A 15,318-nucleotide genomic window follows, 5' to 3' on the forward strand; every position below is an offset into this window, starting at 1 on the left:
CATAATATGGACAGTTAATGGAGATAACAAAGCATAATGGATTAATGGGAGAGCAATTACTTGCCCAAATGAAAACCTGCTCAACTGATTTCTAAAATCAAAGTGTTTTAATCCTCTGCCAATAATCCTTTCCACTAATAATTGGTGAAGAGCAAAGGTTTCCTTAGACATATAATAGAAGAACATTCGCAATTGCATCATTATTTACATTTAATTTTAAATGCAAAATATTTGCATGTTTAAATTATGTCTTTCTACTGATTTTAATATGTTAAATTATTTGCTGAGCCAGGTTCCCTAATGTGAAATAAAAAAAATTGTGTGAAATATATTTGTAAAATATAACAACCCTTTCATTTGCTAATAACTATAATCAAGACAGGCATTCTTGAGAATGCAGGTTTAAATGTTTTAATGGACTTCTATTCATTCTCTCTTGCTGTTTGGGTGGTTTATAGTCATGTTGCTTATATAACAAAAGAAAACAAGCAGAATTTTTTACTACTGGTTTAGAAAATGAGGGACTTAGCAAACACAAATACACAGATATTTACTAAGTGTATTCAGGATTCACTAACGTTTTTCAATTATAAAAATATTCTAATATCAGATCGAATCTAAAGTGAAGCTCAAAAAAAAGAAAAGGTACATCTAAGATGGGTGATACACTCATAAAAGGTTTTTTCTTTTTTAAGTGTAGCTTTTTCATTTAAAGACTCAACATTTCTAAGAACTTATATGTCCATTTTACCCAACACTGTAAAAACTGGACCAAAGATTCAATATCTTTTGCGCTTCAGTAAGAAAAATTCTTGCTCCGTACAGAAAGATCAAGCATGCCATTCTTGTGGACAAAGTTATTGGTCCCATCAATATGTTCTGTGTCTTCCAAGTAGCTGTAGTTTATGCAGGAGTCTGTGAGGCTTCGAGGCAGATTTGCACACGCCAGGGGTTCGTGTGGCATCTCAGGGATGGGCACCTGGTTGCAGAGCTTCCGCATATGCTCGCTGAAAAAGTCTGCATAGCCGACGTTGAACGATGCCAACGTGGTATTGAAGGTTGCAACTGTAATAGTGGAGATCTGAGATCGCACTAGAAAAAGGAAAGCAATGTCTTACTTCTCCCATATGAACCTACAAGATCATGTTAGACACTTAACCTACTATTTAAATCACGACCACAATCACAGCTATAGCATATATTTGATGGAGAGTCTCAGGGCTATTGTCAGCTCCCATGGTGTTAAGTCATGTATAATAATATCTGACAAACAATGAAGGCTATAGAAAATGTGAATTCTTAACTGGCTTTCTTGAGACCCAGGATAGAATTTTTTTGCCTAACTGGTGCTTTTTATGCAGTTAGAAGATAGACCCTATTGGTTAGTTACACAGTGTTGTGCTCAGTCGCTTCAGTGTGTCTGAATCTTTGCGACCCCATGAACTGGGGCCCACCAGGCTCCTCTGTCCATGGGATTATCCAGGCAAGAATATTGGAGTGGGTTGCCATTTCCTTCTCCAATAGTTAAACTAATTTGGTTGAAATATTTCCCCACAAGTTTGTAGCTGTGAAAATATTTGGTTTTATTTAATATATTGAGGCAACAGAAAGATTCTTTTTCTCTTCTGCTTAAGAATTATGGAACATAAATTTGTGGTGGTAACTAACAAATGTCATCAAGTACTTGAAGTACAGTCCAGGAAAAAGAGGGACTAAATTTATACTCATAGGTTGAGAAGAGCACAGATTAAGAACCCATCTTGGATTTCATCCAGAGGCACACATTTGCTCCACATAAAGCACAGAATAGCAGCTGTCTGGAAAGGGAATCAGTGACCTTAGAAGGTAGGGACTTTCCTCCCCTGAAGATGGACAAGCCCTTCAGAGGGATGTGACAGATGTCCTAGAAGTCTTTCCTGTAGGTCAATGCTCTTGTGAAAACAAATATAGAATGGGTTGCCCTTGTTTTCCCTCTGAGAGGTATGGTGTTCACAGTGTGCTATCCCATAGCTCTTGCTACTAAGGAAATTTTAAGAACAGCTCACAAATAATCCAGCCATAAGATACACAAATGCAAGTTTTCAAAAAGCACATGGAGCCAGATTACAATGAAGATGGAACATGGAGAAAAAACAGGAAACAGGAAAAGAAACCTGAAGTCCCGCCTGCAGGGGCCGCCTCCGACCCACCTTCCTTGACGATGTTCTCCCCGTGGCTGTTGGAGTGGTCTGGCGGATCACTCACCAGCGTGTGATGAGAATGGGAGTGCCTGGCGCTCAGGCTCTCCATCTCAGTGGCCGCGTCGGAACTGCCCCGCCGGGTAAATTTCCCTGAGAAGGACGAGAACCACAAGAAGGTTAGAAAATCTGAAAGATGTTCTGCCAAAGGACGGCAGTGACAGTCAGCGGGTATTAGGAACTCTGCAAGGCACAGCTGACTAGCAGGAATTAAATCTCCCTTGGGAACATTCAGGGTTGAGATGATTGATGAAGCTGCCTGTGAGAAGGTCAGCCCCAATCTAAGCCAAATGTCAGAAACCATCTGTTAGGCCCCCGCTAGTTGTCATCTCTTGATTTTAAGCTGGTCTTAATATGACATCCAGAAAAAAAAAAAAAAAAAAAAACCCTCCCTTTTCTCTTCTTTACATCTTCTTTTTTTAATAGCTGAGTGAAAGAAAAGTCTGTCTTTGGATTCACAAAGTTAATGCACAGAGCCCTCTAAGGCCATGTTTCCATGTCTAGAATGATATACTGCTGTGAACAGGCTTGCAGTTGCCAAGAGGAAGGCAGGGTAGGGGAGAAAAGTAATGGGAGTTTGGGGTTAGCAGAGGCAAATTATTATATATAGGATGAATAAACAACAAGGTCATACTGGATAGTACAGGGAACTCTAATCAATATCATGTGAAAAGAATATGAAATATTAAAAGAATATGAAAAAATATATATAAATACATATATATAACTTTTAACATGATATTATATATAAATTGTACTTCAATAAAATTTAAAGAATCATTGTATAGGATGATTAGAAATAGAGCTGTCTAATTATACAGGATTCTTGCATAATTCAATTATTTCCATTTCTTTGTCTATGAAGACACAGCATTATTTGGGTCCTGGGGAGGTTGTATTTGGGCCCAGATTTCTCGACTAAACTGTCGAGAAAGGTACAGATTTCCCTGGGAGCCCTAGATCCAGATTTCTAAACAGGTCAAAGAAGCTCTGCCCTACTTTCGAAGGTCCTTGTGGTCACCTAAAATGGTGGTTTGCCAGCCTCCTTTTTCCATGCCTCGTCTGTCTTCTCCGAGCCCAGAGAAACTTCCAAAGGAGAACGTGCTACGAGTTGGGGACACATCCAGGTGATCCTCGTGCAGCAGGAATGGCACTCCCATTCTCCGAGGCCGCCTCTTCCCCGTGTGGTGGAATGGGATGGAACCTTTCCTCTCTCTGTCTTCTTTGCGGCTCTTGAACTACAGGGGTAAGAGATGAAGGTCAGGCACGGGGCAAAGGCAAGGTTACCATTTGCTTCCCAAAGGGTTGGAGCAAAATTCAGGAAATGTTCCAGGAAAAGGAGACCCAGAAAGTCACCAAATGTCATCCAGAAGAGACAAGAGAAATTTCCACAATGTGCAAAGCAGTGAAAGAAATTAAGAAAAAGATAACATATTTCCTAGGTTTTTCTGCTGGGTTGGGCTTGAGGAATGTTTCTCCAAGTGTGGTCCCTGGACCAGCATCAGTGCCTGGGAAATTGTCAGAAACGCAGAGTCTCAGGTTCAACTCCAGACATACTAGATCAGAAAGCCAAAAGGGGAGGGCCAGCAATGTTTAACAAGTCCTGCAGGTGATGCTGACGCTTGGTAAAACTTGAGAAACCCTGGGTTAGTATATAGGAGCCCTGAGTCATCACGAAGACCAATCAGTCTTTTTCTACTCCACTTTTCAAGACAGATCCATTGTTTCAGCCAAATGACTTCAGATGCACACCTCTGTTCATAGGAGAGGCAAAGAGGATGCAGAATATGCATTGGTACAACCCTATGACCTATCAATCAAAGAAATTCAAGATCTAGTATATCTAAGAGTTTAGAATTGCCTCAAGTTTTTAAAATATATTAATGTCTGGGCCTAATCTTCAGCAACTGTGACTTCATAGATCCAGGGTCAGGCCTGGGCCCTTGATTTATTAAAAGTTCTGCAGAGATTCTCATATGCAATCAGAACTGAAAACCTCTTTTCTCCCCACTGATTAACATGTTTAGAAAAACTACAGCATTTGTCTTTTACTGAATTATCAATGTTGCATAGCAAACTCTGAGCTTATAGATAGGTTGGTAATTCTGTATTCTTCATTGACACAAACTAGTCATTTTGCAAAAGAAAAAAATAAGCCACCACACATACATTATCTTACACATATTATTTTCTATTTGATTAGCTCCATTTGCTTATAAAAAAGAGAGGAGAAGAGTGGATTAATAAGAGCATGAAATATTTAGTTAGAAGACCTAGTTCTGAGGTTGGACTCAACCTTTCTAAAACTATCTAAAGTTTCTAAGGTGCAGTCTTATTTCTATTTTATTGTTGAAAATAACAGTTAACATTTATTGAGTACCTGCTAAGTACTAGGCCCAATAAAGACTCTACACACATAATCTCAATTATCATAAACTTTTGAGGTAAGTATATTATGTACCCATTTATAAATGAAGAAACCAATATCATTTGGCCAGTATCACATGGGTAGAAAATGGTAGGAGTGGAATTTGAACCAATCAACTGACTCCCAAGTCAGTTTATTTACACAAAGACTCAACCTTTAATTTCCCAGTTTTAGTGTTCTAGATTCTTGTGGATGTGCAATAAATGTTTGCTGAATGGAAACCTACACTGTCACTCACAAAGAGAAATGACGGTAGTAAAGATAGAGGTCAGTTATAAGGATTTACTACGTTATCACAAAGCTTGGTTTTTCTATTGCCTTAAAATTTTTAAGAGATGACTTCAAGAATGAATGTTCTATGATGATCCCATTACTCTAAGAACTGCAATGAGACTCAGGTTCTTAGGTGCAAATTGTGGAGAATAAAAGTCTCATTGGATTAAATAAGAATTATTTATATGATCTCATGCTTGGTAGAATGAGGTGAGCTATACAAATGCACGATACCATCACTGCTACCACAACTATCTCCATGACCACACTACTAGAAGCACTTTACACATATTATCAGGATTGAGCTCTGTAACAACCCCACATAATGTGTAAAATGCGAAGCACTCACGCACAAGGAGGAAATGTGAAAGGTCATGCTGCCCAAGGTCATACCGCAAGTCAGCGCTATAACTGGGAGTGGACCTCTATTCTGAGGTCCCTTCCTCAACCCACCTGACTCAGCCGCACAATCAGAAACATTTCATGCCCTACTGTTTTTTTTGTTGCTGTTTTTTTTTTTTTTTTTTTTTTTTTAAGTGGTTCTACTCACCTTCTTAAAAATGTTCATGCCAAGATCTGAAGAAAGATCTGGGATGGCAGACCTGCGTAGATTCGTCAATGAAACCTTGGAAAAGGCTTCAGGACTGAGAGATTTCTCCTCTTCATTACATTTCATGGTGAGATCCTTAATAGACAATAAAAATAGATTAATGGTCAAGGACTTAGAGATATATTTCATATTACAATAGAGATATATTTCATATTAATTGTAACTTCTCTTCGGAGATTTCAACAGTGAGACCACAAAGTTCCAGATTTAGGAAAGCCAAGAAAATAAGAAGGGAGTAGGTATTTCTTTTTCTATTTAAAATATGTGTTTTTCCATTTAATGATTCACCAGAGGAGATATTCACTCTGGGCAAAATCATCTATTACTAAAACAGAACATATTTCCTTTTCATTCTGATATCACTCCTGTTTATTTTCAGAATATGCAGACATATTTCAGATATAGCCAATTCACATTTCAATAAACTCAAACAACTGCAACACATTGCAGATCATACTTTACATATTTAACATGTTGAAAAAGAGAACAAGTGTTTAAGCTGCTATTGGTACTTTCATTTATCAAAAAGTGATTTTCATGGGGATGTCATCAGGACATATTCAGTTTATTCCTTCAAACATCTATAATAAACAGCAAGACTATATATCAAAAACCAATATTGTGAAAGGTGACACTGAGGCACAGGAAAATTTTGAGCTATGCAAAGGAGGTTAAATCATATTCAGTAAAACACCAGTGTCACGTGCTTTATAATATTGGTAATTGACAGTTATATACAAAAACTCTTTATTAACTAGCACTTTAATTAGCCAGAAGACCCATATTCCATTATTATGGATCAACAGAAGCTTGCTCTAGATTAGTGTGTGTAAGAGGCATTTAGAAAGCACTTCTTTGGCTGGTAAATTAAATGCAAAATGGAATTTTGCAAAATAGAACAGCCAAATGCTCCAGTAGTAAAAGATGGAAAGGAAAGGATAATAGTATCAGGGGTACCCACCAACCAAACAGTCGGCAATGGTATAAATAAGAGCTGGATGCACAGAAGGAAAAAAGACTCTGTTATGGCAAAGCTGTTTGTTGAAAAAACAATGGACCCGAGATGCTCTTACTTGGGTTTTATGTGTGTTCACTAGTGAGGGAGCTGCTGCCACCATGGAGCTACTCCTTGGTCTGGGCAGGAGAGGAATATCTGGCTCTGGGGGCTTTTCTGGCTTCTCTTCCAACATGTGTCTCAGTCTTTGTAGATAGTACATCAGAGACCACTGAGTGCCTTCTTCAGACCAGTGCGGCTGGAGTAGGCAGCGAAGAACAGCAACATCAAAGTAGGTGGCATAGCGGGACCTTTGGCATGGAGGTATCACGAGAGAGACCCTGTTTCCAATGGCAGAAAGCACATGGTTAATACTAGAAGTCATACATTCCAAGCGGTAAGAATCACCCACCAAACGCTGCCAGCCATAGTAAAAAAAAATAGAGTATAATAAAAAGCATGATACAGGCTTTGTTATGAGATCCTTGGGTCCCTGTGGAAGCCTTATACTGTGCAGGGCTGGATGCATTGCAGGCGACTCGGTCCTCAAGCAAAAACCCAATAAAGAAAATTAATGACACCATCATGTAGCAGACGGCATAAATTATAATGGGTCTTTCAGGATACCAGAATCTTATCACATCAATCAAAAAAGCTAAAAAAGTAAACAACGTGGCAGAAAGGCAAATGACTGAAATCAATCCTATGAAATACAGAGCAAATGAAAGCTCTTCTCTCCTAAAGTACATATTTGGACAAGGAGGTGAACAATCACGCATGTGCAAAAAGCAACAGCCAAGATCAGGATCAATTTTCAACTCTCAGGGACACCAAAAGCCAGAGTCCCTCTGCGCTGCCACTGAGGCTCCTTCAGTAGGATCGCCAGCTAAATTCAGGTCCACCAGCTGAGGACACGGTCACCACAATCTGGGAACCTCCATTGCTAAAGCTGCTGCCATCTGTTGGTCATAATGATTCAGAAGATTAGGCATGAAGGCAGTGTTATAAGGCACATCTTGGCACATCCTCAGGGTAATAGGCTCAAAGAAAACAAACTGTGCCCATCTATATAGCCCACAAATATAGTCATGGACCACAAATAGAAGACGATCCAACTCACAGCCATGCTTTCTCAATTGAATGAGATTCAGATGATCAGGCCTACTCAATATGTATTTTAGATCTTTGTACACCTGCAGGTCTCAGCTTGAAAGTACTTCTTCTATCTTACTATTAAGTTCTTCAAACAGAATTATTCTTTGCACCGTCAGAGGTTTGTTAGCTTGGTCTCACAAAAGGCATTTGTTTTCGGTTTTACAATATGGGAAAATGACATCAACTTGCTTCTTCTTTTCATTTTATTACATTGGGCACCATTTGGCCAATGTGTCAAGTTGATCAACCACATTCCCAAACAACAGATTTCATCTTAGGAGAAGAGCTATTTCTTCCTTTGACTGAAATATCTCACACCTAGGGGCCGGGCTCCTGGGGGGCTGCGGCGCCGGCCGGGAGCGGCTGCTTGTCTATTCCCATTTCTATCAAGGTATAAGTCAACCTGATGTATAACCTTAGTATAAAAGAAACATCATAATATGAACCTCATCTGTTTCTATAGACCACCACCACCAAACTACTCACTAACTGTACTGACTACTTGACTCTCCTCCACCTGCTTGAAACTCACGACTTCTTTTTAAACTCCATTCCTCCATAGGCACTGTTTCCTCTGACTGAAATGCTGACTCACTCTCCTGACCAATCCTCAGTTTTGCCTGGATAATTGCTACCTGACCTTCAACACTCTCTCCAGTGTCTCTACTTCTAGGTAGTATCTAGCAAAAGTAGGATGAGTGAGACCACTTAGGAGGATGGTAGGATGAAACAAGAGACAAGTAAATGACTAAATGAACCAATGAGAAAAGCGGAGCTATAAGCCATGTTTTGCCAAGGTGGGGTAGTGAAGCTACTGGGAAGAAAGCCTTGCTCTTTCATGCCAGTGTGTGCGGCACACCTGGAACGCTGACCATCATCCTTTTAGAGATGAATAAAATTGAAGGTGACAGTAAAAAAAAAAAAAAAAAAAGAAATGGGAATAATCCTTATGTGTAGTACTTCATAAGGATTTTTTTAAATTTTATTTTATTTTTAAACTTTACATAATTGTATTAGTTTTGCCAAATATCAAAATGAATCCGCCACAGGTATACATGTGTTCCCCATCCTGAACCCTCCTCCCTCCTCCCTCCCCATACCATCCCTCTGGGTCGTCCCAGTGCACTAGCCCAAAGCATCCAGTATTGTGCATCGAACCTGGACTGGCATCTCATTTCATACATGATATTTTACATGTTTCAATGCCATTCTCCCAAATCTTCCTACCCTCTCCCTCTCCCACAGAGTCCATAAGACTGTTCTATACATCAGTGTTTCTTTTGCTGTCTTGTACAAATATTATGTAAAGGAGCCAAGGAAACTGTATAGAACTAAACAAACAAAAGCCCCTAAACTTACATGCTGTCCAAAAGTCACCTTATTAACATAGCAAAAGATAATTGTTCCGCTCATCACTTAGGATACCCTAAGGATTATAGGGACTTTGAGACAGAAACAAGGATGAAGACAAAATATTACATATTTCTTTTTATAAATCACAATATCACAAATTCCAATGAAATTTCCAGAGAAATTAATTGAATGGATGAAAAAAAAATTGGGAGTAATCAAGAAAGGTTTAAGAAGAAATGTAAAGAGTATAAATTGCAAGATATTAATCTGTGTTATACAACAATAATATTTAGTCAAGATTTTAAACAAGAGTTCAGTGGTATAAAATATGAGCTACAAAAGATCCAAGTATTTATAAATATTTAATATATATAAAGATCAAGAATCAAATTACTTCAAAGAATATACTAGTCAATAAATAATATTGGCATAATTGACTTACTCCTCAGGAAAAATTTAATTTAGCCTATCTTAAATTAATATATTTTATTTACCAAATAAAATCAAGATAGATTAAAATTTAAATGCAGAAATATAAAGCCATAATAGTACTAGAAAAAAATTAGCTATGTTTTTTTTTAACTGACATGGAGTGGAAAAGGACTTTATAAGAATGTACTGGTCCTGAACTTAGAACACAAATGTACATCAACAGGTGAGTGAACAAACCAACTGTGATATATTCATATGACAGAATATTACTTAGCAATAAAAAGGAGAAAAGTATTATATTCAATAATTGTGCTGGGTAAAAAGAGTATGTTTTCACTTATACAAAATTCTGGAAAATTGCAAACTAACCTACAGTTACAGAAAGCAGATCAGTGGCTGCCTGTAAATGAAGAAAGAGTGGGGTTCAGAATGGGGACAATTACAAAGGGCACAAGGACATTTTAAAGGGCGATGGATATGTTCATTATCTTGATTATGGCGATGTTTTCGTAAGTGTATATAACAGTATATAATAAGGCACAGAGTGACTGGAGCGGAAACATTGGGATTTCATTTAATTCTGACTTTGAGTAGATAAGAATCCATGTTATACTTTCAATAGTAGCCATATAATAGAAAACTTCCTTCCAAAACAAGAAACAAGGAGATTAGAGAAAATACAATCAATTGACAAGGAAAAAAATAAACATAAAATACATAAGTATATACTACTCCTAAGTCACTTCAGTCGTGTCCGACTCTGTGCGACCCCACAGACGGCAGCCCACCAGGCTCCCCCATCCCTGGGATTCTCCAGGCAAGAACACTGGAGTGGGTTGCCATTTTCTTCTCCACCTAAGTATATAAAAAGTATAAAATAAAATAAAATATAAATCCAAAATGTCAGTTATCAAAATGAATAATGAATACATTAATGGAATAAAAGACAAGAATGTTTATAGTGGATTTACAAAACAAGGTTTAGTCACATTCTAATTAGGAAATAAAATCCTAATATTTGAGGACACAGAAAGTTAGGAAGGGAGAGAATAGGTATAGATATGTAAATGTAATTAAAAGGAAGTTGGTGTAACAATAATAAAAAAAACTTTGAGGTAAAAAGTATCATTAGGGGAAGCACATTGATTGAAACTGCCCACCCTGGTCAGGCACCATAGTAGCCATTTGCATGAATTGTTTTACGACAGGAGGTCCTGGTAAGGAACATGGAACTAAAAAGCCTCCACCAACCGGAAGAGTTCGGGAAAGGTCAAAAGGAGACACCACCTGTCCGACCTCCTCCCAGAATCCTTCTCTCTGGCATTCATCTTGGCTGAACAAGGCATGCACCACCAGGAAGGACTCTGATTCAGAATGATCAGCTAAAGACAACCCGGAAACTAATCCCATCACCATAAAATCCAAGACTGCAAGCCATGTGACAAAGCTGTTCTCCTGGGTTCCCTTACCCTGCTGCTCTCCACCCGGGTGCCCTTTCCCAATAAAATCTCTTGTTTTGTCAGCACATGTGTCTCCTCGGACAATTCATTTCTGAGTGTTAGACATGAGCCCAGTTTCAGGCCCTGGAAGAGGTCTCCCTTCCTACAACAGTATTATTAGGTATAAAGATGGTTACCATAACGTTAAAAGGAAAACTAAGCCAAGAAGCTTAAATTCTTAACGTGTGTGTGAAGTCGCTCAGTCATGTCCTAGTCTTTGCGACCCCCTGGACTGTAGCCCGCCAGGCTCCTCTGTCCATGGGATTCTCCAAGCAAGAATACTGGAGTGGGTTGCCATTTCCTTCTCCAGGGGATCTTCCCAACCCAGGGATCAAAACCCGGGTCTCCTGCATTGCAGGCAGATGCTTTATCCTCTGAGCCACCAGGGAAGCCTAATAAGAATGCTACCAAACACTTAAAGCAAAAGCTAAGAGACATGTAAGGGGAAAATAAACAAACAATAATAGTGTACTTTAACACACATTTTTCAAGCAAATAGCAGATCAAGCATATACAGAGATGAGTAAGACTATAAGTAAGTCACTGCAGATAGTGACAGAAGCCATGAAATTAAAATATGCTTGCTCCTTGGAAGAAAAGCTATGACCAACCTAGACAGCATATTAAAAAGCAGAGACATTACTTTGCCAACAAAGGTCTGTCTAACCAAAGCTATGGTTTTTACAGTAGTCACGTATGGATGTGAGAGTTGGACTATAAGGAAACCTGAGCACGGAGGAATTGATGCTTTTGAACTGTGGTGTTGGAGAAGACTCTTGAGAGTCCCTTGGACTGCAAGGAGATCCAAGGAGATCCTAAATGAAATCAGTCCTGACTATTCATTGGAAGGACTGATGTTGAAGCTGAAACTCCAATCCTTTGGCCACCTGATGCAAAGAAATGACTCCTTGGAAAAGACCCTGATGCTGGGAAAGATTGATGGCAGGAGGAGAAGGGGACAGCAAAGGATGAGATGATTGTGAGAGGGTAACAGGAAGGAAAGCTAGGGGTCTCCAAACAGAGGACATACGCTGCAAGTGTCAGACGTTTTTTCTCTCTCTTTTAAGTGGCAAGAGGAAACAAAATACATGTATCAAATTTTTTTTCCTTCTTTATGCAAAATTAAAAGGAGGTTTCTCTTAAAATTCTGTGTTGCCATGACGACACCAGGTTCTACCTGAACTAACCTTTTCTCAAACCTTCAGCTAACCAATGCATTTTTCTTATAGAAATGTCTTTCTTAAGATATGTTAATGAACTATGCATTTACCCTAGACTCTGTCTTTCTTCAAGTGGGTTCCCCATAAGACTCAGAATTGATAAGGGCTCAACAAACCAGTATGTTTTACTCGTACATTGTTCTCCTAATCTATGTTAATGAAACTATATATTTACTTGGAAACCTGCCTTTCTTCAAGATTCATGGCCCGAGATGACTCACCTTGTGCCAATGTTATCTCAAAATGCATGTTGTGGGTGAGGGGCCTGGTGCCACTCTAAGTTTTGAGACATTTCCTTTCCTAGCTTGCTGATAGGTATATAACATACTGTTAAAGGCTAGCAGGGGGGTACTCTTTCTGCCCCCTTCTGATGTCTATGTCAGAAGCTTTGTCTATCTCTTTTATATTTTAATAAAACTTTATTACACAAAAGCTCTGAGCAATCAAGCCTCATCACTAGCCCTGGATTTAATTCTCTCCTCTGGAGGCCAAGAATCCCGGCATCTTTCATGGCTCAGCAACAACCTTTCAGTTGGATGGCATCACCAACTTGATAGACATGAGTTTGAGCAAGCTTTGGGAGTTGGTGATGGACAGGGAAGCAGGATGTGCTGCGGTCCATGGGGTCACAAAGAGTCGGACACGACTGAGCAACTGAACTGAACTGAAGACCATAAGAGATCTGAATACTACATTTAACATTGTTTTCTTGTACCTTGAAATGTTTACAAATTAAGACTCAAAAGAAACGGAAAATTCATCATCTCATATAAACCTAGTACTCTAACCATAGTTGAATTCCAGTAGAAATTAACAGCAAAAAGATAAAACTCTAATCAGTTAGCCAGTGTAGAAATACACTTTGAAATAACTCATGGGTCAAATAAAAAATTGCAATGAGAATTTTTAAAATATTACATGGAATGATAATGATTCCACATATGAAAACTTGTGAGATACTGATAAAGTGGAATGAAAAGAGCATTTAGAGTATTACAAGACTATAGCAGGATAAAGGAACTGTAAAGAAGTAAAAAATAATGAAGTAAGCATCCACTGAGTTGGCCAAAAAGTTTGTTCAGGTTTTTCCCTAAGATGAATAGAAAAATCTGAATGAAATTTTTGGCCAAGCTAATACTACAATAAGTTTAAAAAAAAAAAAGGTAATAAAACCCCAAACAGTACAGAAAAAAGGAAAGTAAAAGAGAAGCATATACTAATAAAATAGTAAACAAAGGAAAATAGGATTAACAAAATCAAATGTTATTTTTTGACAAAACTAATAAAAATTAATCAAGAAATACAATAAAAGATGTGACCAAGATATGATCATTGTAAAAGCAGACATAACTAGATATGATGATGGTTTCATAAAGGAAAACACTATGATTAATGGGATTAAAAGTTTGAATACCCAGATGAATATGTATTTATCCATCTGCACTGAGTCAAGAAGAAATTAAAACCTAAACAGGCTCACCACCTTTAAAAATGGAATTGTGGTAAATAAAATTTATTTTAAAAATGTATCAAGCCCAGAAAGTTTACAGTCAAATTTCATTAAACATTAAGGAAAAGGGAATTTCTAGTTTTATACAAAGTGTTCCAAAGACAGAAAAAGAAGGGGTGTTCATGAGACTATTGTAAATTTGCTACCGAAATCAGACAACAGTCAGGAGAGGAAAACCACAAGGCATGTTTATGAGCATGAATGTAAAAATAACAAAATATTAACAAACTCCATCCAGCAATGTACAAGTTGGATTTTCCTCAGGAATTTAAGAATGGCTTACTATTAGAAAGTCTATTGAAGTAATTTACTACCTAAAAAAAATTATAGGAGAACATACCCACATGATTTTCTTAGTAGATACAGAAAACCTTTTATAAAACTTATTATTAACTTATTAAAATTAATAAAAAAAATCAGAAACAAGCTATAATAACAAGACAATAGGATATTGGTAGAATCAGGCAAACAGAGAAATGTAACAGAATGGAGAACCCAAAGTCATAGTCTCACATATGTGTACACTGACACTAATACTCAATAAAGTTACACATTTGCAGGAAAATAGCCATTCAAGAATTGGTGAGAGAAAAACTGTCATTTATGTGGTAGAACCAAATCCTTATTTCATACCATCAAGTATCAAAAAAAAAAAAAAGGCAACTTTAGATGAACTAGAGACTTTGGAAAGACAAAATAGAAGAACACTAAGAATATTTATGACCTAGTATGACAAGATCCTAGGGGCTTCCCAGGTGGCTCAGTGTTAAAGAATCTGCCTGCCAACGCAGGAGATATGGCTTCAATCCGTGGGTCAGGAAGATCCCTGGAGAAAGCAATGGCCACCCCCTCCAGTATACTTGTCTGAGAAGTCCCATGGGCAGAGGAGCCTGGAGGGGTACAGTCAGTGTGGAGCCACAAAGAGTTGGATGTGACTGAGTATGAGCGAAAGGATTCTCAAAGAAGATAACTTTCCCAACTATTTTAAGAGAGTATTGATAAATTTGACTATTTCAAATGTAAAACTTCTATTAAAAACATAAACAAACTGAAAAGTTTACAAAATGTAAAACATAATTGCAATGTATTTAGCCTGCAAAGGATTAGTCTTCTTCCTAATAAAGAAGACATATTTTTAAGACAGTAAGAAGACAAATAGCTCAAATGGGCTTTCACCTGAAAGAAAACATAAAGAGGGAATAAACAAAGAGAGACTTCACTTCGTGAACAGTCAGGGCAATGTAGACTTAGACCACAGTGGGATACCACTTCACACTCAACAAATCTGAGACCACAGAAAACTGAAGACACTGAGTCTTCAGTTCAGTTCAGTTCAGTTCAGTCGCTGAGTCGTGTCTGACTCTTTGCGACCCCATGAATCGCAGCACACCAGGCCTCCCTGTCCATCACCAACTCCCGGAGTTTACCCAAACTCATTGAGTATTACTGAGGGAAAAAATACTTGGGAATACTCATACACCGCTGGCAAACTCTCTCAGGGTGCAATTTGGTGGTATCTAGGATGGAGGAGCCTGGCAGGCTTCAGTCCATGGGGTCGCTAAGAGTCAGACACGACTGAGCGATTTCACTTTCACTTTTCACTTTCA

General features: G+C 38.2%; 1 protein-coding gene across 1 annotated transcript in view; it reads right to left on the minus strand.

The window, feature by feature from the left end:
* Positions 1-15,318, minus strand: part of UNC80 (unc-80 homolog, NALCN channel complex subunit) — a 232,114-nt gene that overhangs the window by 183,554 nt on the left and 33,242 nt on the right. Inside the window, 5 exon segments of the mRNA XM_070387345.1 lie at positions 824-1,092; positions 2,190-2,330; positions 3,259-3,475; positions 5,489-5,623; positions 6,622-6,883. Coding sequence (XP_070243446.1) covers positions 824-1,092; positions 2,190-2,330; positions 3,259-3,475; positions 5,489-5,623; positions 6,622-6,883 — 1,024 coding nt within the window.

Source organism: Bos mutus, chromosome 2, assembly GCF_027580195.1.
Source record: "Bos mutus isolate GX-2022 chromosome 2, NWIPB_WYAK_1.1, whole genome shotgun sequence".
Lineage (NCBI taxonomy): Eukaryota > Metazoa > Chordata > Mammalia > Artiodactyla > Bovidae > Bos > Bos mutus.